General features: G+C 38.2%; 1 protein-coding gene across 1 annotated transcript in view; it reads right to left on the reverse strand.

Annotated features, from left to right (window-relative positions):
* Positions 1-24,533, reverse strand: part of AMMECR1 (AMMECR nuclear protein 1) — a 74,279-nt gene that overhangs the window by 27,517 nt on the left and 22,229 nt on the right. Inside the window, 1 exon segment of the mRNA XM_039571933.1 lies at positions 12,501-12,611. Coding sequence (XP_039427867.1) covers positions 12,501-12,611 — 111 coding nt within the window.

Here is a 24,533-nt window from a genome sequence, read left to right on the forward strand (position 1 = left end):
TTATTTCATATATGAATCCCATTAACAGGTCAAGCTATGACATTACTTCTACAAATCCCCAATTAAAAAATAGAGTACGTTTTAGATACATAAACACATTCTATATATCTGGAAGCTTTGCTTCCTGCATTTCCTTCCCTTTATCTTCCACACACAAAGAAGTTGTCTCTAAGCCATCTTCTTATTCTCCTTTTAGCAACTCTGCCACTTCTCTCTCGCTCACGAGAGCGGGTCACGATTCCATCCTTTTATTCCTTCCAGATTCCTGTCACAATTCTGTCTGCCTGGGGTGGCACGCTCTGTGCCACCTGCTACCTACTCAGCTTGCAGAAGTGCCTGGATGGGGCATTTGCAACTCACTCTTATCTAAGGTCAAGATGCCCAAGCAACAGAACGTTTGCAAGCTCAGATAAACAGTACATTCAGTTCCAAGCCTGCCAGCTGTCACTCTGTATATGTTTTTCACTCTAAACCAGGTTTTGAGTAGCAAATAAAAACAGCTGGAGTGGAATGAAAAGGAAGTTCTGAAATGAAGAAAAGGCAAAAGGTCCAGGTTAGGCTACATCTGTCTGTGACCTCAAAAAACTGTAACTCAAGTATTCAAGGAATGCATTTGAATCAATAGCATTATATACATTTGAAAAGTCTGCTTATGAATTAAATATTTTAAATCACATCTTCTTAGAGAAACTACAGGCTAAATTCTTCTGCCTTTGAAGGTAGTAGAGTTTTGCCATTCACTGCAGTAATGTCTAAACGAGGAAAGGACTGTTGTGTCCATGTGTCTATTCAGCTTTTAACTACCATGAACATCTCGCATTGCTACATATGTTTAACTGAGGGAATTGTACCAAGAGCAACTGAATCCCAACTACTCAATGTTAAATGAGGATACAGTGTGGACACATAAAAAATCGTTTAGTCATAATCATACCATTAGAGATACAATTCAACACATCTATCTAAAGTGGTTAATATTTAAATGGAAATAGATGTCATCACCTTTCTAAAAAGCAACTCACGAAATGTTTCACCTCCTGAATGTCAGGAATGCTTTAGTCAAACACAGTCTTGTGAAATCATATGTAACAGCTCTTGGAAATTTACATTTTTGGGGGAAAAAGAAAAGATCATGCATTGTAGACTTCCACAAACCTGAAAAGGGTTTTCTGAGCAACAAACCAGAAAGTCACCCTTTTAGTAATTGGAAAAGCCAAGTACACAAAGAGGGGTGGCTCTGGCAAACGAGGCTGCACACGGTGCAGAGACCTCCACAGACAAAGCACAGCTGCTGCTCTTTGCAATGAGGGATTAGCAGTCTAGGTCAAAGGAAAAAAGCCTCTCTGTAGCTAAGTGAGCAAACTGCAGAATGCATCCTCAGCACAGATGAGAAAGGGCCAGCTAACCAGCTTGCAAATTGTGCAGAAGCTTCTGGGAACAGAAACAAAATCAGCGTCAATTTCTTGACAGAGCATGTAAAATATTTCTGGTGAAAAGCAGTGATGCCCTGCTGTAGAACTGAGGTTTCAATGACCTCTCAATTACTTTAAAATTACATTTCTCCTTTCCCTTGTGTTCACTTATATAACAAGCACTTTTTCTTAATGGGAAAACGAACACATTACTTGTGGGGCTTTAACAACAGCATCTGGAAGTAACTGGCCCAGAGATAGCAGCTCTTTTAACTCTAATTCCCTAACAACTGAAGCTGTTAAATGCATACACATATGCACACAGAACTTTTTTCTTACATATAGACATTTTAATCTCAACTTTTGTACAATTGAGTCATATTATATTTTGGCTTTACATTGACACTTCAGTTAAATGGGATATAAGCCAATATTAGAAGAAAATAATTGCTAACCTTTTATTACATACTAAATTTAGTTTTATTCTGCATCATTCACTTTAGCATCACTAAATAAAAGAAATGAAGAGTTTCCTGAAGTAAGAAACACTGTTTTAATGTATCAGTGTGAATGTATTTCTAACCTGGCTTTTATTTATCAGTAAAGCACTGAAAAAGTAATTCACAATTAGGCTGTTATCTAAAGCAGCAAATTATTGCACATTACCAGAACCTTGACACCTATTTCAGTTTGTGGTATTATAGAAGTCATCAAAATTATTTGAACTAGAAGTACCAGAAAGTTGTACTGGTCAAAAAAACCCAGGAGCTTTTCTTCTTTTCCCCTGTCAAATCAAAACCAAGGGAATTTTAATGAACTGGAAAATGCAATAGAAATAAAAAGTCACCTTTCCTTGCTGGTAAAGAGTTTGCAATACCTGATTTCATATATAAATTTACACAACTGATAGTAATTGCCATTATCACAAAGGCCCCTTTCAAAGTGGCAACTTCTGACAGATGGGAAGTTCCCAGGAGCTGTGCCAAGGCTCAGCAGAGCACTTCTTAACATCTGCACCAGTTCCCCAAGTTCTTGTGGGAGTTATTTATATACTGTACTTCTCCAACCTGAGAGACTGCTTGCGTGACAACTGACCCTTTAATGCAAGTAATCTGCACTAAGAAATAAAGATTATACCATTGCACTGGAACAGCAAACCTAAATTTAAGTATGTGAGCTGACACTTTGTAGCCTACGTATTATATTTAAGACACAGGCACATGTCACCATTCCCCCACAGAGAATATCCTTGCTTGAAGAACTGAGTGTTAGCAGTCCTACGGAAATTTGTACTGATGGCCAAAAAAAGCTTTTCTCCACCATGGTCAAAAGCTATTCTCTACATGTAAATTACAACTATATTAAGAAAAGTTTTAATGAAAAATTTTGAAAATTCACATAAAAGTAGGAATCTTTGAGATTAGAAATATTTCTGGTTCTACAACAAATATTTCTAAGTAATGGTTTATTTACATACTTTTGTAGCAGTAGATGCTTTGTGAACTGCATCAATACACAGTTATTTACAGAGCTAAAAAAAATAATCTAAGTACATTCAGTTTATTTCTAAAATAAAGCCTATCAAAAATATACACTTGTTTATAGAGTGTATATAGCACTCCATGCATTTTCCTAAGGAGTACAGTTGAAAATGGCAGAATCTGGAAAGTGCATCTGCAAGTCAAAGGAAAGAGACAAACCTGGAGTGCTTCTTTCCCTAATATTATATTTTTAAATTAATGTTAGAAAAGAAAAACCTGGTTATTTTCAGGTAAAGTATATATCTTCCCGTAAAACACAGCAGATGAACTGGAGTAAAACTCCAGTTATTTGTCAATGATGAAGTTCAAGACAGTCCTTCAAGACTTTCCTGTGTGTTTTTTCTCCCTCCCCACTCTGAGGTCACTTGCTCACAAATACACGTGATATGAGTTGAAACAGTGCAGAGTGATTGGGCCTTTAAGACTTTAGGACTACCTCAGAAGTGGTGCTTAACTTTAGAGGTCTTCAGACATTCTTCAGCATTTTATATGGCCGCCTGTGTTCCAGCAGTGGATAGGCTATTTCTTCTTCTTCCAAGAGTTTTTATACCATCTTAACTGCACAGCTCTCGTAAAGGACATAACTTCTCTCTTCCTAGTGTCAACAGGAACAAATTTTAGAAACAGGTATCTGTCAGTACTATTTAAAAATACCAGAAAACTCTGCCACAGTTTACAAGAGCATTTTAACTCATTACTCTGATCTATGGAAAATGGTAAAAAACAATTTCAAAAGCTTCAACACCTTTGTGTTAAAGTGAACAGGGATAACAAGGGCTTTTGGAGCCCAGTTCCCCACACCCAGTTTCTGCTATTTCTTCTTTATAGTCTTAAAAGGAAGCATCAGAAAACACCTAAATGGAGGAGGTGCTGACAGACTGAAAACTTTAATTAAGACTCCTTTCCCACAGTGCCTCCCACACAAAGCTGCAGAGTTTAAAGATTTTAACAGCTTATAAGCATGAGACAATTCTTTTTCCTGTGACCTTGCCTAATCTCTGCTAACTGGTATTAAAACATCAGATTTCAGTAAAAATCCTTGAGCCAAAGTATACTTCTACTAGGCAAGGTATCTAATATCCCACAGCGGCACCTCAATTCCCAGTCGTACTTACGATGTCTCATATTTAGCACGTATAAGCACTGGTCAGTCTGTGCAGTGGGATGTTTTACTGCCCTCACAAGAAAGTTGTGGAAAACATCCCTTACTCTATATTAAAAATGAACACCTACTGCTAAGCTGAGAACTGCCAGAGAAAAAAAACTCACCCAGAAGCAGGTAACTTCTATGCCAACTTTTTCCATTCTGTCCTGTTTCCAAGTGGACAAATCCTTTCTTTACAACGGAAGTGCTCTGAGACACACTTCACCTACACCTCTGCCTGCTGTGAGCACAGTCCTATCTTGTGTTCTGTAGCACTGGCCCATAACTCAGCACATCTTCGTAACACTTCAGAAATCAGTATGTCACCAAGAGTCTCAAAAGAAAGCAAATACCATTATAATAATGTTTTGGTGATGTTCCCCTTAAGACTATTACACAAGAAGATTAAAAAGTTGAGTAAAACCCATGGAAGTACCAAGTATCTGTACTAGTAAAGGAAAAGCACGTTACGGCAATATAGAGCTTTGCTAGGAAAGCCAGGGTGGCCAATTCCTCTGCCTCCACCCTCCCTTTCAAACACTTCTATCAAGTAATATTCAAAGACAAATAAAAATCTGAGTTAGAACCAAACTAGTGTTTCAACTCAACTAGAACTCTGTCTTTGAACTTACAGGGTGTGTATCATTTTGTTCACATAATAGGAGACTGTGTGGGAAGAACATGAAATGCAAGAACATCATGGGAAGGACTAGAGTCACAAATGACATGGCTCCTCCCTGAAACCCATCTGGAAAGTCTGAGTAACTGCTGGGTATCACCAGTTAGTCACATTCAATCAAATCTCAGCAACATCTGATTTATTCCAAATAGCACAAGTTACATCAACTAACGAAAATTATCTTGCTTGAGCATGTCTTTTTCTAAGCACATATTTTATAAGAAGTACATTTTTGAAATTCCCAATTTTTAATGCATTTTTTAAAATAAGATGAAGAAATAAGTATTTCAAATCTGGCCAGTTTCTTTAGTTATACCAAATTCTACTGCTGAGACCTTAAACTTAAGACAGTCTCAGTAAAACCCCCACTAAACTTCATGGAACCACTTTATACAGATACAGCAATTTGGCAATAATTTTTAATAATAAAATTTATTTTTCCTTGATTTTCAGGTACCTTTCATGAACAGTCAACTCACAGAGTAAGTTTGCTCTACAAAACACAGCAAGGCATTCTCCTGTGCCAAAGCATTCATATTCTGTAATTCAGTTTTCCCAGCAAAATAGTAAAATGGTTATCAATATTTGATAACCCTGGATCTATTGAAAAAGCTTTGGGAGAGCATCATTATGCTCTCCTCCTTTCATAAAGATAATAATCTAAGGACTGTCCTTCCATTTGTGGCGTTTTCCTTTGCTTTCTTTAAAGAAGTGTTGCTAAGGAAACAAGACTCTCATCTACCATTAGGTCCAAGGGTCTAGCAAGGTTTTTCTCAGAAATAATAGACCAACAATTACAAAACCAGTATTTTTTTTGTTTTGTTTTGTTTGTTTTTAAATAAAGAAAAAAATTAAGGCAGAATTATTACATTCCCAACACACACAATATGCAAAAACATATATTCCCTAGGGCGTGCGCCTCTCTTCTAAACAAGAATTTCCTTTCATAACAAAATAAGGGGAAGCATTTAACCAATCATGAAAGCAAAAATTTGGGGGTTTTTTTCACTTAAAGAGCCAGTATGGTATTTAGCTTTGCCCTTTGAGAAAAAGCAGCAGACAGTTTTGTTAAACAAGAGTTCCCTGAAATAATGACCTGGCACTGTGCGCACAAAATCATTACAGACCTATTTACTGAACTGACTCACACAGAGTAACTAAGCCTGGCTCAATAAATTCAAATTTATATACTTCATTTAGACTTTCTGGTATTGTGGGTTTCCACCACAAACCATTTTACTAATAAACATATATTCCACCAGAACAGATCTTAGGATTTACCCAAAATAAAGTGTTTGTTATCTGTACAGTCAGTGTCTACAAGCAGAGTCAAAGCAATTAGCTTTTATTGGCTTAGATAAAATTTAAAATATGAACAGCTCCAAGTTTTAGTAAAGTCTCATCTATATACAGATGATGTGGCAGGCAAAGCCATGAGCCAGTAAAAAATGTCTACATGTTAAAATAATTTTGCCTCAGTTTCAGTAGAAGTAATCAGTAAATACTTAAAGATCACAGTGCTAATACCTTAATTTTGTATTTTAATAAAAGCATTTTTGAAAACAAAAAGGGGTTCTAAGATACAGTATTATTAATACCTCTGGAGGTCAACACCATCATAAATATATACATATCTATATACATCTTCTAATTTGTAAAGTGAAGTTGAATGCTGAACTGCCTTAATATACTTCAGCCCAGTTCTGACTCAGAACACATATGTGCTGTATATTATATGCCATATATGACTGTATATGTGTATATCATAATACATGTGTTCAGTACTTATGTATTTCCAAATATCTTTCAAACACAGCTTTGGCTCAGACACCTCTTTCTTTTGCTAAGGAGTTTTCGTGATATGAAACTGCTAGAAAATGATGAAAATAAACCCCTCTCTCTGCTGCTGCCTGGCAGGCGAGCAGGACCTGCCTTATACTGGGCACTGGGTGATGCCCACGTCATGGCAACCAATCCACGGGGGCCCAAGTTAGCAGAACAGCAGCCCTGAAACTTCTTCAGCATCCTTGAACTCTCCTTAGGCCAGGGAGCTCCCACCCTGGAAGGAAAAGTACTCAGTACACCCTCTTAAGTGTCAGTTTGGCACTCCACATCCTACCTCCCCAGGAATGTAGGATGCTCTGAAATCACTCCTACAGAACCTTGTAACTCAGTGAGAGAAAACGATGGTGTAACACAGTTGTTTACTCTGGAGATGTTTAGCCTGGAGAAGAAGAGGCTCAGGGGAGACCCTTCTGTGCTCTACCTGCAAGGAGGCTGTAGCCAGGTGTGGTCAGCCTCTTCTCCCAAACAGCAAGCCATAGGACAAGAGAAAACGGCCTCAAGTTGTACCGGGGGCTATTTGGAAATATTTCTTCACCAAAAGTGTTGTCAAGCATTGAAACAGGCTGCCCAGGCAAGTGGTGAAGTCCCCAACCCTAGAGGGATTTAGAAGCCATGTAGATGTGGCACTTGGAGACAGGGTTGAGTGGTAGGCTTGGCAGTGCTGAGTTAATGGTTGGACTTGATGACCTTAAAGGTCTTTTTTGATGTAAACAATTCTATGATTCAATATGAAAGACGAGTATCTGAGGAGTCCCAGCTGCCTGCAGTTTTACTGGTTCAACAAGCTTTGACAGCACGTGGGGCATCTTTATTCTTAAAACTTAGTGGATTTAAAAAATTTACCTTGCGTGAGTGCAATTTGCTGTTAAGTGGAGATAGGAGTTACACATTCCAGAGGGTTATTACCACTGGCTTCCCACATGCTCTGTGGTACACAGCTGTTGTCTGTCCACTCAACTGGACACAGAACCATGTTACCACCTATGGCCCTAAGCACCTCTTCTCACTTGGAGATCTGTGCCCTCTACCTCAATAAGGCAACTCTGAGAACTAGGAGACAACCTGAAGAACTCAGAGGTGACCAGCAGACACCCACTTTTCACAGACACGTACAAATGGAAAGGAAGCTTCCTGACATTAAAAACAATATTAAACATAGAAGAACAGCATAACCCTGGTGAGTTCAGGCTGTCACGAACCTACACTGCTCTCTGCGGAATTTAATTTTGAGCGTGATAACGTAAGCTTCCTCTCACAATTAATTATCAGGTGTTTTTCCACTGGTGGCCACCAGACAGTGCATTAGTAGAATTTAAAAAAACTGACTTTCAGCAGTGGTCTACTATAAATCAAAGCCAAAAGTAAGACAGCCTGCAAAGTATTATCAGTGAGCAACACAGAAACAAAAATATGCTCTGAAATATTACATGAAATATTATTTGCACAAATTAATTCAACCTATGGCTTCTGTCAATAGTGAAGGTCACAAAAACAGTCAAAAACATGTAATTCCCCCAGCTCTGCAGTTCAAAAAATTGCAGTCAGATAGATGAGTATGCTTTGCCCTGGATCAATGGTAATGGCTATCTACACCCATAGCAACACTGCCTGGTGAAAAAGGTTTTGGGAAGTTAGCACTGACCTGTGGGACTGATTACAGGGTTAGAGTAGTAAACTCAACTGAACATATGAAGAAAGTTGTCCTGTCTGCACAAATACTTGTCACTAGTCTTTAGCAAATAAGGCCAGCATCAATCTTAATGTGATCAGTCATCAAATATTTTTCAATTTTACCCCTTAAATTAGCTTGCCATACTGCTGTCTTACAGTTGTATGGTAAACTTTGGAACAGGAGGAAAGAGTTAGTGTTTTTCACAGAGAGAGCAGGCAATATTGCAGCAACAAGGACTAAGACTCTTGAAATTGCTGATGAAGACAGAGCAGTACTTGATGCCAGCAGTAGCGAAATCCTCATATGGAACGTACACCCAAATTCAGTTATGAGAAAGTTGGGGTTTAGGTTTCATTTCCTTCCATCTTGTGCTTCTCATCCCAAGCTTCTCTTTGTTTCCTTTTCTTGATCAACCACATCTAGGCTGAGTGTCTGACAGGAGTCCTATTTCCCTCAGGTGGAGTGGTAAGTAGAACACACAACAAAGACTGATTACATCATATAGTCAGTAGAGTAGCCTATGCTAGTTAAAGGAAGGTGGGTTACATATTAATTTTAAAATTTAAACCCAGTTTTCAGCCATTAGGTTAATATACTTAAGCCTTGGAGTCCTCCAATTTTTCTTCACTACTTTCTTCTGCGACAGCAGACTCTGCCATGTAACATCTCTCTTTACCTGCCTGTTCTCTATCACCCTCCCCAGACGCATATTCTAGCCTTGATGGGCTAAACCAACACAGAGTTAAAAATTTATGCACCTACACTTTTACATAGGTATAAAATATTACTTCAAATTCTATGAAACAGGTTAACAAACAAAACTAAAATATCAAATGAAACCATTTTTTTCAGTATCTCAAGTGTATGAAAGCAGGAGTTTAAAACTTCAGTGCCAAAACCTAAGTCTTACTGCTGTACAGAATACATGAAAAAGTAATTTATCAACCTGTTATGAAATTCTGTGGTAACCTGCTTCCAAGTTCAGAGCATTTTCTTGAAGGAGCTGTAAAACATAAGGTGTTTTTCATAATCTGGATTGGTTTATTTTTATGGATTCAGGTGGGATATACAATTAACATATTCAGTCTAAAGAACTATTGTGCCTATGGTAAAATTTCTTCATTCTAAAATGCAATATTCAACACTGTAGAACATTTGGACATGGTTTACCTCCTAATAAAATGAAATAGAAATCACCAAGTCTGAATCTCTCTCTTCATAAAGTTCGGCAGAAGATTTTAATAATACACATTCTTTCCCCTGTGTTTCACTGATATAACTGCAGAGAAAATTGAATTTAACATGTAGATTTTTATTAGGAGTGCAGTAATAGCTTTTTAAACTATGGGTATTCTCATCCCTCCTCACAACTTAGGCAGATGCATCCAATTAATGATGAATCATTCCACACAAATTTCCTGTTTAGAACATACTGGCAATATCAGCATGACAACCTACAGAGCTCAAAATGGTCACAGATCACCACCATTTTGTTTACAAACCTGGAAGTGTAGGGTGGGAGTGTCCCAAGAAACAAACTGTTCACTCCAGATTCCCAGATGAACTATCATTATGGTACTTCAAAGGAACTACACGACTGTATGCGGATAGAGAGGTGTATGCTACACATTGGATACAATATACAGCTAGAGAGCACCACTAGAAATGAAGAAATTTATTGTGATTCTAAGGACTAGTCAGCATATTTGCAATAAAATTATGTGTGAAGGGAACTGTGGATATTTTGATTGCTAAGCACCAGGGCATTTAAAAACAGCTGTTCTTTTTGTACCATTTTACTGACTGAAAGCTGGGCCACAATTCCACAGAAGGTGGAAAGAAAACCTTTTCAGAAGGTGCCAAAAAAGATAAGAATGAACTAGGCAAACAACCTGGTTCAGTTTATCCATGTTGTATCTTCAAAATAACTGAAGAAAAGTGCCTCCCAGTGTCAAAGGAAAATAAAATCAGCAGAATATCTGACTGTACCCTCAACTGAAAGTTTTGCTCAAGTTCCACTTTCGGCAGTAGAGCCTATTCTCATTCTGCCTACTTTGTTGATAAATTTCTGCTTTCGCTGAAGAAGTTTTTCCCTTTCAGGAATTGTCACATCTTCTGCAGAAGCCTATTGCCCACATAGTGCTGAAGCAAGCTATAATGCCCCAGTTTCTGATCCCTCCTAGGGAGGCCTCTTGAGCTCCAAGCTCGCAAAGCCCATGGACATTTCAAAGGTGCTCCTTCTGTTCCTCAAATGCTCTCCTCTGGAAGGCCCATAGTTGAAAAGACTGACCCCAAGAAGGAAACTGATCACAGGTAACCCTCTTTTTCATTTTTTATATAATGACTGATAGAAGGGAACACCTTTTTTGTGCTTTCTGATATGAACTTTACATTTGAGCGGTCATATTTGAAGTTTGGTTGTTATTTAAAAAAAAGACCAAAAACCAACCTGGAAACATTTTAGGTACCAAAAACAAAAAAAAGATTTACTATAAAAGGTAACAAAATCCAATATGCCACTAAATACTATAGTTTATTTTAAAACAACTTATGTGCTTATGAAGATTCTTTTAAAAAATAGGTTGGTATATAGTTCCATTTTTCTCATCTTGAAAATTACTGAACTATCTATCCTCTGAATAGCCTAGTATAAACTTCCACAGCATGTGGCCATCCTGTAAATACTGCACTGAAATTATTTCCGTTCCCTTTAATTTTCATCACTTTTCATGTATTTTGACTTCAGCTTTCAGAGTCAGAATGCAGTGACAGGAATCTTATAACCAGTTTTAAAGGTTAAGAGGACAGCCCTGTCTAACTTGTGAGAATGGAAAAATCTACAAGGAACAAAAATTATTTTCTTGAGCTATCACCTTATTCCTAGCCTTAGGGGGAAATTTTCTGTACAAGCTCACTGTTCTTAATCAGGCACTGTAAAGCATACACCTAAATGAAACACTCCCCAGTGCAGGGGGCAAGTCATTTTCCATTCAGTCTGGCTCACTAATGGTTAAGATTTTAAGCCTTTTAACCCTCAACAAAGAAATTGTTTTGAATTTTATTAAAAGCTTCTTCTCATTGACCATTTTGAATGCTGAGGTTTTAAAGGACACAAGCAGAAACATTCCAGAGTGCATAATAAATAAACTGAACACAATAATGGTAACTAGGTCTTTCAGAAGTCTGTAAGGACTCCAGGAGATAGGCAGTTGATCTTCTTCAAACTGAGCAGAGAAGCATGAAATGAACTTCAGGTTGCAACTAACTAGGGAGACAGGTAAGAAAGAACATGTCTCATTCTAATATTACTTAATGCCATGATGGACAAGGCATTTTAACAGCAAAGAGGAAGATCCTGTAATGGACAAAAGCCTCAAATCTAAAGTGATCTGGAAGCACTAATTATTTTAAGTGATGACAATTTTAGAGGTCTACACATGCCAGAATGCAGCTTCTATTTTAAAGCACAATAAAGTCTATTGTAACTGAGAGGAACAAAATTCCATTGATTCTTTAGAGAATAAACTTAAGAAAACTCTTAGAAAAGTAGAAAGCTTGCTACTAGCTCTAGTGATAAACTTATTAGTTTTCACTCTATGCAAAGGAAATGGAACAATATTAAGGTGAATGAATTTAGGTGTAGATCAAAACATGAAGGATTATGCTGCCAGGGAGTGAAGGATTATCATCACTTACCTCCCTCATCCAGAAGCTTCCCACTCAGGGGCTGGGATGTATCTGAAGAGTAACATGTAATGGAAATTTGTAGCATTAAATTAACTGCAGCTGATTGGAAGCACCTGATGGAGAAGAGGTGAGAATACCTGCTGTTTTAGAAGCGTGAATAGGATCATCCCCAAATCTGATTTTCTGGTCTTCTGCCCTGACATTAACTACTAAGGTTAAAATTTGTCTGAACACTGGAAAAATACTGTAATAATCAGTTACAATAAGCTACTGGAGAGTAGTTTCCAGACCAATAAAAAGAGAATATGCTCAACTTATGGTTTTTAACTGAAAACACGGCCTCGTGACACCAGTAGTCAAATATCCAGGCAATACACTTAGCATCAAAAGGAGACACAGGTTTTCACTGACCCATACAGTGACACAGCCAAAAAACCCAAAACAAACCAAAGCACACCTATCATCTCCTCAACGGACTACTTAAATATGTGAGTCAAGGCTACAGAAAACAAATTCTTACCTAGTAAGTGTGTACTCCCTGAGTCCTGAATGCAGGTTCATGGCGGAAAAAGTACCTATGCATCCACGCAATCGTTTATCTCGACCGATCTTCCACGTTACAAACAGTGGGCTGTGTTAGGGAGGAAAAGAGAGACATGATCACAGGAGCAATTTTGACAGTGTGAAATCTCAGTAACAGTGCCCTTCCATTTCAGGCAACAGGGAGCCAAATCTCTAAAATAACTGTATCTGAACAGGCCAAAGCAGTTAGAAATGTCCTTCGCAATTCTTTTGACTGTTCTAGAAACATTGTTCATCTGATATAATAGAAAATAAAATTACTGGAATAGTTTAGGGGCAGAATGAAACTGCTTGGTAACAGATCCGATATGCTCAGTGTACCTTACTGTTAACCCATTAACCTTCTTCTGTGAATGGGAAAAACTTTACCTTAGAGATCTGTACATAAGGAACCCTTTCTGGAAGGCAAAAATACCTGTCACACCAGCCATCCCTCCTTCTGAACATGAATATTTTGGTCCTTAACACTGCTGGCCAGAAACAGGAATCCATGGAAGACAACAAAATTTAGGAATGCTCTCTAAACTTAAAGAACTACCAGAGGAAAGGATATTTTCTCCATGAAGTTAGCATTTAAAAATATCAAAAGCAACCAGAAGTGGAGCAAAATCTCTAATATGATCACATGAGCATGACAGTTACAAAGAAATACTAATAACCAAACAATCCATACACTAAATTAAAAAGAAAGAGGCAAACCATACATCTCTTGGGGACCAAACCTTTCCTTGCAGTTCTAGAGCATTGCATCAATCAATACACGAGCAACAGAAAACCACACTAAATTGAATTTCTCAAGGGAGTGCATGTAGCTCCTGGATACCAACCCTAACAAAGATTTCTAATACTGAGATGAACAGGGATGGTTTGAGAAGAAAAGCATGTAAAATCTACTCTTTTTCTAGAAAGGTGATGAACCAAAGTGTATTACATAGAGAAGAGTGCATTTAATTACACAAGCAGATCAGTCATTGCACAGCTGCACAGTGTAACAGAGATGGGTTTAACTGTACAGGGGTACATACATAGGAATGGGTGCAGTTTGGGACTCTCAAGGAACAGCCCATATTCCTTTTCTCCTTCCACACCATTAGTTTTGCCTGGTGTGGCACAAGATACTCGTCCTGTGATAGCAGTGAAGGATATGCCTCAGTCTGCAGCACTAACACAGCAGCATTCAGTCCTCTCCTAACTTGCTAAAACCTGTTATCACCTGCTGGTACAGCCACTTCCTCCTTACTTGATTGATCTGGACAAGTTCCCTTCTTTCAATGATGATGAATAAAAGAGGAAGCTGAAGTCATAGTTTTCTTTTGAATTTCCTTTTCTTTTTTACTGCCACCCCCTCTCCCCTTTTCAAAGTTGTTTAATAAATACTGAAAAGCATAAAGCCAGAAGGGCCCATTACCAAACACTTAATAAAACATGGGCTATTGCACTATTTTCCACTCAGATCAACAAGTGGCATTTTACTACATTTGCAAGAAAGGTATCCCAGTCATCCTTAATGGTACCAACAAAACTATTAGATCACAATGGCTGAAACCACTCTCTCTCCTTAAACAGAAATAAGCATGAGTAAGACTTAAAATGGACTTTAGCACTATTCTCTTGACCTTGGATTCTCTTGGATTATGAGATTTATTACCTGTAATACACTTAGGTGAGGGCCGTAATTCAGGGAAACATATACACATTTACGTTCCTGTCAAAACTGAATTCCTTCTAAAATGCATCATTACTGCTACTTTAAAAGGACAAGAGAAGACCAGAGAACTTCACTGAATGTCAAATAGTACTGAAACATTTGCATACAGTTTGAAGGTCCTTATCAATGAGTACCAAGAGAAAATGTCAAAGTTATATACATATATTTTTGTGCTAGTGGTAAGTAGGAGTATAAACATACTGCTCACACTGAGTTCGGTAAATGAACCACCACTGGTAGACATTATTACCATACAACACAAAGTCTGACTAAAGATGTTTTTCCAACCTTTCAACTTCTGTATTTCTCCCCAGGTGCCACTAAAGGTATGAGGATGTCTACACAGGAAATCTAAGCCTACTGAACAGAATTACTCAATTTCCATCACAGGTGTCTTCAAAGTGTAATATGGACCACAGGTTCAGAACAGTCAGTGACCCAAGAGGATTCTAACTCTTAAGATTCAAGAAATATGGCTGAAAGAGACCTTCAGGGCTCCTGCAATTATAAGGAATAATTATATAATTCTGTTCATAAATGATCCACATTCTACTGTTAGAAATAGAAATAAAGGAGACAAAAACCCCCAAAATGAAAAATTTGAAGGTTGCCTCAAAACCCTGCTGAAGTTCAGAACCTCTGGAAACACTGTGATTTCCTGCCAAAATGTTTTCCCAGCCAGCTTGTACCTAGCTATTCTTGTGCCAGCATTGTCCTTTAGTTTAAATAGTTCTTTCCTTTCCTGGTTATTATTCCCCCAAGTATTTATAGAAATAACTCTCATGCCTCTCCAGACTTCACTTTGCTGAGTTGAGTGGGTTGTGCTCATTCAGTTTCCTCTCAAAGCGGACCTTTCCATTCTGACCATCACATCTCTTCTCTACACTTTTTTCCAGTTTAAATTTGCCTTCTTGAACATCCATGTTTGGAACCGCAGACAGAATTACAGAGGAGGGTCTTGCACCTGAATTGATGCTTCCATCTCTGAACTAGCTGCTCAACACTGACTGCTACATTTTAGTACTAACTCTTACAGCCCAATATGAAGTCCAAGTCTTCAGAAAGCATTTCGACTCTTACACTAAACAAAGACCATAGCAAACATGCTCATAGAAGCTAGACAAGCTATGGAGAGAAAAGAATATTTTTCTTACTAGGGATGTTATTTTGCTTTTTATTGGCATCCTTGTTTTCAGATGCCAGCCTATGTTCCTCAAGCCTGCAATTATTTTCTTGTGTTTTAAAGCCAATAACCCACAAATAGACTTGCTATCTGATATAACTGCAAATCTAAAGTACCAACTCCACAGATATTGATGTCAAAAGCAGCTAAGTAAATTGGTTCATTTTCAACTTGAAAAAAACCCAGCTTTTTCATCTGTTACCTGTTTTTCTTAAAATAAAAACAAGGGGTTTTTTGAGCAACACATTGTTAGACCTAAAAGTCTTCAGTAAAAAGCAGGAAAGATGGCAGATGCTTGGAGTCGTTGTTATCCAATGATGTACAGCAAGGATATGCGTGGCATACTGGAGATCGGTCTTCTTTCTGCCTAAGGAAGTTTGAAGCCACATATCCCACAAGAACCAAAGAGTATGCTGGGTGGAGTGCTCTCACCTTTTTGTCTGGTTCCCTCTTGATGCAGTCAGAAAGCTGCAGATGTGATTGTTTGTTAGTTTTAAAAAAAACATTCACAAAACCAGACACTGCACTTCCCTGGGAGGTGCTCTAATAATCAGCTTCAAGCAGTTCTCTTACTCAGTTTAGGATGAAGCATAAAAGCAGAACAGCTCCAAGCTCGTGAGTGAGCTGGCTTGAACCAACAGACTCGGAAACTTATTTGTTCAGCTTCTCTTTGTGGTGCCAGGAACCTCTAACATATGCTGCTGACAGTGTTAGCAGGAGTGCTGCAGAGCACCCCCAAGTATCAGTAGCTGAAAGATGGTGGAAGATGTTTCAAACCATACAGGAACAGAAGAAGAGACCAAATCCACACCCTCTGAAGCCCTGTACACGTGACAATCATTCTTCTTTCATGAAAGTCTACATTTTGATTTCTTTTGTTTGAGAGCCAGACACTGAAAAAGTATTTCTATCCAAAACTACTTACAGGTGCCACAGCAAATTCACAAGCAACCTGAAGACTATAAACTCGCCATCTAAACATTGCTTAACTTACTATTTATTGAAAAGTCTTGCCCAGCTCTAATCTAAACAGCAGGAACTGTTTCAGTTATTTGCTATAGAGGTTGTCAGGCACTACCCCATGAAATCCAGCTGATCATGTATATTGTTTTTCCTTTCAGTTGCAAACAGTAAGAGTTTAAACTGATATTGTTTCCTTATATATAACTGCACTCATCAAAGGGGCATACCTACACAATCTGTCTCCTTGTCAGATTCTGAAATACATGCATGTATCCAACACCCTGAACACCGACTTTAAAAGCAAGCCAGAAAATGTGTGGCTGAAGCCCAGTTGCTTGGGTCACCCGATCAGTGCTGCCCATGTCACACTCCAGCTACTATTACACCCTTTTCATTAATGAAAAAACTAGGACAGTGCTGTACTTGAGCATTAATCTGTTACAACTCCTCGAAAACTGGAACAATTCACATGCAGGCCACAATTTATAAACCTGTCTAAACATTGAAAGCAAGTATCAGAATAGTCTCTGATACATCACACTTAAAAAGCGTGCTTAGGGCATTGGTAATTTTTCACAACCAAAATCGCCTAAATCAATAACTGACCTGTTGCTATATGTTACTGAAAATATTTAGACTGAAAGCAGAAGTCTGCAAGCTATTTTAGCAATCAGTCAGCTATCACAGTTAAGAGTCATCATGCCAATAACTTACACTGACATCATGCAGAATGCACTGTTAAAAATACCTTCTTTCAATATAAAGCAGCACTGGATACAAGCTGCCTCTTATTTACCAAAAAAGTGAAGGGATTCTTTAAGTTTGGGTGTGGGAGAGAAAGCAAGAACTATGAATAAATTGGTCTTGTCCTGATACCACCAGTATGAAAAGTTGCTCTTCCTTGTTATGGATACGGAGAAAAATAAAGGGGGGGAAGGTGAGAAGAACAGTGGAAAGAAAGGGTAACAGATGAAGAATACTTCTCTACTTTTATTAAAGATGAGTGAGAAATGTTTTTGTTTCATTTGAAGACTTTCAAGTAATGAAAAACTTAGAGGACTTTGAAAAGGATTAAACTTGATGAACTGGAAGGTAAAATGATATTTAGACAGACACTTTAATTATAGTTATTTAACCACTACCTTTTATAACCAGAGAAGATAAGAAAGCCTCTACAGCCCTCATGTTATTTGACACCCAGAGCTGCAGGATCTGACACTTTGAAAAGCTGCACGCTCACCTCTTTGAAAGACGAGAGTGCTTCCCCTTTGGCTCTGAGGATCTCCGAGCTCTCACATGCCCAGGAAGCACTCAGAACACACAAAGTGGCACTTCCAGCATTTTCCTCTTTATTTCACACAGGTGAATGAGCTATTGCTCCCCAGTTCAAGAAATTTTAAGATTTATATTTTTTAACATAAAATTACCCTGTCTTATTTGTGATCATGCTGCACCTTCTAATAACACTAAATGTTCATGTAACACTGTTTCCAACTAGAAGCATCTGGAAGAAAAGGAATTCAAGTTCGTCACTGAACAGTCTGCTGCGACTCCTCCCAGGTGCAGTGCCAGCCCTGTCCAGAAGCACAGAGAGCAGCCTCCCTTCTACAACTGATGCACTCAACTCCCGCACTCTCCAGGCTGGGGTATTTCCAGCTGTCACAATTCCATGGGCTGAGTCTCATTACTCGATATAAGAGAATACAGCTCAGGAGTGAAGGAAGCAGCATACCCCCCTCAACAGCCTTATGAAGGGCACCTGCACAGACCTCTGAGGCACAGGACGAGGGCAGGTATGCTGGAAGTACCTGGCTTGTGATGAAAGGGGAAACTCAGTGGATGAAATTACGGAGCTGGTCAACGACCACAAAAAAAGTCTGGTGTCTTTCTCAAACAGTCATCATGCAAACACACAATGCGGGTCAAGGACATTTTAGGTCACCAGATATATTCCAGATAAAGTCTGGTAAGACACAAGAAAGTCAAGACAGGAGTTCATGAGTTTCCAAAGGAGAATAAGGGAGAACAGCAATAGCCCTCCATCCACATTTACAAAGACAGAATTTGGTAAATGTAGACAATTAATACATAAAGCTTTCTGGAAGCCAAGAGAAGCAACAAAAGGAAGAAGTCAGTAGCTTCTCACAGGAGCTCCAAGCTCCTTCCTCGAAGGAAAATGGCACAAGTGCATGAAGACTGACAATCACAGCAATACAGCCACTTGGAAAAACTGGAGAAGACAGAAAAACAGCAAAGCACAAGAAGAGGCACAACAGAGACGATCGATTTGCAACATATGAATATAAATGAGTATAAAGGAATAACCCCCACTCTTCTCATAAAATCATTTATGAGAAGAAAAAGAAAGACAAGGAAATTGTTTGCCAGCTACTTAACTCAGAGACTTCGGGGAACATCTGGCAACAGAAGATGCTAAGAAACCCACATTGTAAGATGTTCAGTTAAAGAAAGTCCTAACAGTAAGAATCATTAAGTGTTGGGATTGACTGCCTCAGAGGATTTACAGCTGCCATCACCAGTGTATCCTCAAAGGCCTCCAAAAACAGGCCACTGTCAGGAATGCAGTAAATATATTTGATTCCATCCTTTAACAAGAGAAAAGAGAAAAATGGCCTCCTGATATTCACTGCAGGCTCCTTTTCTGATTTTGTATGATGCAAGATAAGGTAACAAAGGGACAATTCACACATGAAACTGTGTAACACTGTGGGAGAGAACTGTCATTACAAACCCCCATGGTCAAAACACAAAAAAATCTGAAAAACCCACATTCATATTATACTTCTGTATGTTTCCTTCTAACGTAGTAGTATTACGGAATTGAGGAGAGAAAGAAAGATATAAGATATGTAATATTAACCACATTTTAAGGATCAGAAAACATTATTTATTGCTTCAAGGAACAGAAAACTGAGTGGCTTCCTTGAGGTTCAAGGTGCTCTTCAACATTTTCTGAATACAGAATAGAAACCAGTTTCTTCATCTCAAGCTCACAGTAAATTCTAAAGCAAAAATTTAGAGAAGCCCATACATAACATTTTTCCTGTTCTGAAAGCCAATATAAAGAGTCTTTCGGGCTAGTTGCAAACGAAAAGTTGGTTTTTTCACTACAGTGCCACTTAACACATATTTTAACATTAGCTGTTAATAGCACAATTTACTTGACTAGTTTTACACAATCAAAAAAGGAATTAGCTACCAAGTTAAGTCTGAAATCTGTTCCCCAGCCTGTGTCCAGTCACATATACATAAGAAACCTCAACTTTCTAGGATAGTGATACCATCGAGCAAAATCCATAAAGACTGGAGCATGTCAAGCATAGATTTCCCCAAACAGAAGGAAATTTATTCCATAACTTTCTTCTTCCACGTGGGAAACATGCTGAGCTTCTTAAAAACAGCCAGTACTGCACTACTCCTTCAACACATTTAGTCAATGAAGAAGGTTCATTACTACCAACGTATGGTGATCCAAAGACAATCACAACCTACTGGCTTCAGAAGCCAGAAGAAAGAGCTGCAATTTTTGAATTTAAAATACTATACAATTACTGAAAATGTTACTAATTACTTCTGAGGGTACAGCATATTCTTTCAGTGATTCTCAGGACTAAATGAGCAACTCTTCCAACTACTGTATTTCAGAAATCAACATTAGAGATTGATTTCTCTAGGCATATAAACCACTCAGTATATTCAGTGATTTTCCCAAAATGATCATGTGCCCTGAGCTGCTAGGTGTGAATTTGTGAGCAAGTTCTGCTTATCTAAGCAGCTAATCTTAAGGAAGGTCAGAAAGCAGCTACTATTTTAAGAATATCTAGTTTAAACAAGAGCATAATCAGGGTTAAAAATGACCTGGCAGGTCGTTTTCTAAAGTGAACCTACAACACCTTAATTAAGGTTGCATTCAAAATTTATTTTAAAAAACGACATGAATTCACAAACAGCCAGACTATGTGTCTGCTCCTTCAGCTGCAGCATCAGAACTGCTATTCTTGTACACTCTATTGCACGAGCTCAGGCAATATGGGCAGCATTCCGGGAAAGAGAAGGTACAAGTAACAGTTTGTAAGGGGACGACAAGAAATTTTCGGTATGTTCAGACTGGATGCTTAGTCAGACATGACCAACAAAACATCAAAACAAATAACAAAAGTCACTATTTTGCACCTTCTCCCTTTAATTCTCACAAGAAAATCCCTCAAGTTCATGAAACAAATTGAGTTTCTATGACATATGTTCCTAAGTTTGCTGTTCACTTTGCTAAAATAAATATTTACATGTAACAAAACCCAGAATGCCTCAGAAATCACAGACGTTTACTATGCATAGCTTATTAAGCATTGCTAAAAAAAGTTTGAATGTCTACAGTTCCTCAGACTGCACTTTCAAGAAACAACTTTCAAAATCATAACATTCTCCATAGCGATATTTCTCAGGGCAGTACAGGTGACAAGTCAGAGCACTTAAGCCTGCAGCCCTACAGGTCACAATGCACCTGGAAATTCCCCAGGATGGCACCTTCCTTACAGGTGAACTAATTACTCACTTCATTGCTCAGTTACTGATGAATCTTTAGGCCTATATATCTTGTTTTAAGGTGAGACACTTGAACTGTCCTCTGAAATGGAATGTTTCTTCCCCAAATTCCCAACATTATAACTTCAACTGGGTATAAATTGAGTTTGTACAAGGGACTGATGTGTCACACAGCTGAGTATGCTCACACTAACCAAGAGGACATACCAGTTCATCATCTCAGACTGCTTCAAATTACAGCACTTAATGTTCCAACCGCAGCTCTTGTCTACCACAAACTCCAAGACCATCAAGCTGTTTTATACCTCAGACAGCAGGTATCAGTTTTATACATCTGGATAGGTACTAAATCATTAACTGAAGTCATCTAGAATTGACTATCTTTAGAGCATCAAAGCCTACGGCTGTACTTTAGTCACTAAAGCCATTTGTATCTCCTAGATAGTAAGTTAAATTAAGTATCCAACAGAGATCCTCTGCAGTTAGGCCAGACAGGGTATAGACATGGCTGTGTTATTTGAGAAGGATTTTTTTAAATTAAAAAAAATAAATAAATCAAGCCTTAAAAATATTTCTAACCCATACAGCTGTGAAGAAAGCTTTCCAAGTATGACCCAAGCATTAGCCAATGCAGTATCACAAGGTTATTCCAGCACCTTGGCTGTTGATCGTAGCAACAGTAAGGCTAGTACAGTCTTTATGTTTACTATTTCTTGTCAGAATCATCCATGCAACAGGGAAACCATTAGTCACTTCAAACTGAAAATACTCTTTGCAATGATGAAGAACAGTGGCACGAAGCCGGCACCCACACAAAACAGGGAGGGGAGGACATGATTAGGGTGCAGATAGGAGGAATCAAAAAGCAAGGAAGAATAAAATGGAAAATTCACTGTTCCTCAAAAGACTATAGAAGTGAAGGAACTGTGGGGAAAGAGTTTTTCACCTTCCTCCGAAGGTCGAGCAGAACATGTCTCTAAGTTTTAAATAATAAAAGCTAACAATGTAGAATAGAACTATCACAATGGGACAAGGGGTTACAGCCTCTTTACAACACAGCACTTGCGATGCCAAGGCTCCTCACCAGGGTATTATCACAGTACTTTCTGTGATCATGCACACCATGATCCCTTGCTCTTTCATATTTACCTCTGACTAGGCCGTTTAGCCTTCTATCTTGTAAACTTCAGCTAATCCTATCCAAGTCCTGACCAGCAGGGTAAACACACAAACCTGCTCCTCAAAACCAACCAACCATCTCTATTTCAACACCAAAAAATTAAAAGACAATAATTCATCAGCTTTGCTTTTTAAAAAGGCTTATTGTTCCATACATACTCTTTTCATTAAAGATGCCTACAAGTCTCTCAGCACAGGTCTGGAGCAATGCAGCTTGAAGACAGACATCCCTTGACTAGTTCCAGGCGAGCATGTTTATCTGAGCAGTGCACTGCCATATGTGTGAGCGCAGATAGGATGGCTCTGCACTCGGCCTAGATGATTCTGGCTCTCATTAAGCACTAGATCAGGAATTGCTGAAGTGTGCACTGTTCTGTAACAAAGCCATAAACATGTAACGCTCCTCTGATGAGCATTATCACCCTCACACAATCTGAGATGTGACAAGGTATTACAGAATAAGCATGCACTCCTGCCTCCATCACACTCTGAACTTTCAAAATTCAATCTTCTGCTCATTGCGCCCATTTCTGTATTTCATGTGTTTTTAGGCTTTCTTTCCCTTCTCCCACTCCTTCCAGCTCCTCTTCCATTTCTGTCCTCCCTCCATCTTTTTCATACTTAAATCTCTCTTTGTAACCAGTTTTTAAAAAGGAGGGCGAGAAATGTAATACTCAAGTTATTGCATTCCACTTGACCATTACAAATCAGGGAGAAAGTCCTCAACCCTCACTAAATAAGTCTCTATTTGTTTCATAAATTCTGGAGCCTTCATTTTGATTACAACTTTTGGAGCATTCAGCATGTTCCCAAAAAAACTCAACAAAAAGTTATGAGAAAGTGTGTTTTGAATTTTGAAATGCAGACTTTAAGGTTCTTTGGAACTTCTCTTATCAAAGTAATACTTAATCTTTCAAGACAGTTCACATGCTTATTAAACACATCCAGGGAAAGGACTGTAACTCCAGATAAAATTCTGCTCTAATGTCAAAAGCACCCAAGAACAAGTGTCACCATATTCTAGGTTATTATGGCACCATAATTTGCAATATTTAATAAAATTATGTAACAATATATATACATTATAGAACTCTTCACATTTATGCTCTGACCTACTTAAGCAATTCTTTTTCCCCAATTGCACAATTATGAACCAGAGCAGAAAAATCAGACTTTATGAAGTTAATACATCAATTCAGTGTCATTATGAATTATTAACATTATTACTTCAGAATCTGCAGTCACCTGATTATGATTTTCTATGGGACATATTTAAACATTCTGAAGAAATATACTTTTGTTTCCTTGATACCTTTACTATTAGTCATCCATTATACTTCTTTTAATCAAATCAAACTAACTTCAGACTATACATTGAAACTACTGATTTGTTAACAAAAACTATTCACAAAGCAAAGCTGGTATTTCCTCCCTGGCTATTTCTACCTTTCTCATTCCCCAGAAGACATCACACTATTTTATGTTCCCTTGGGTAGCTGTTGACAGAAGCACCAGGAAAACACTGCATCTGAGCCAATAAATAATTTGCATCAAGAAACTCTGGCTACATTTGAAGTGTTTCAAGGTAGAAAGGTTCCAGCCAAAGTCACCTCCCCGCCCAAGTTTCAAAGAAAGTGAGCAACTTCAAACCACACACAGCTCTCATATCTCAAAATGAACTCAAAGCACATGTACACATTAACAAACTAAACAAGTCTTCAAATTAACAAGGACTGGAACTACTTATCCTCCCAAAGCAACACTGCAGAGAGTCCTCTCCAGAAGGAGCAAGTAGAGATAGTCAGGTCAAACAAAAACATTTTAAAAGGGGCAAAATAGTCAGCCTAGCAACATAACTGGACACTTTGCAAGTCAAAGTTGAAGCAATTTCAGGACCACCAAAGATCTCAAATATCTCTAGGTACAGACTGGAATTGAGACAAAATATTTCCATTGAAAGTATTCTCCTTTCAACTGTAATTTTTTTGCAATTAATGCTTTGAAAGGATTCAGCAGAAACCTTTCCTAAAATTTCATGAATGTATCCAAACCCACATGTTTTAAGAACACCACATGCAACACGTTTTAGAAAGCTGTGTAAAATCCCCAGAGCTTCTACCCCATAAAAGACCAGAAGACAGTGCTAAAGTAATCAGGTAAGAATAGCTCCAGCTCCTGTAATTTTATTTCCTTGGAAGTCACTAGCAGGAATGCAGCAAACATTAGTTTTGAGGCACTGGTATAATGTTTCCCCTTTTATCACTAGCAGAATGGCTCAGGCATAAAATTAGTTTTGAAATTTGATAGAGAAAACCATTCTCCAAGCACTAGAAGTCTGGAAGCTATGTGCCACAGCATTATTTCCATTCTTTTAA

The sequence above is a fragment of the Corvus cornix genome, chromosome 4A (genome assembly GCF_000738735.6).
Source record: "Corvus cornix cornix isolate S_Up_H32 chromosome 4A, ASM73873v5, whole genome shotgun sequence".
Taxonomy (NCBI): Eukaryota; Metazoa; Chordata; class Aves; order Passeriformes; family Corvidae; genus Corvus; species Corvus cornix.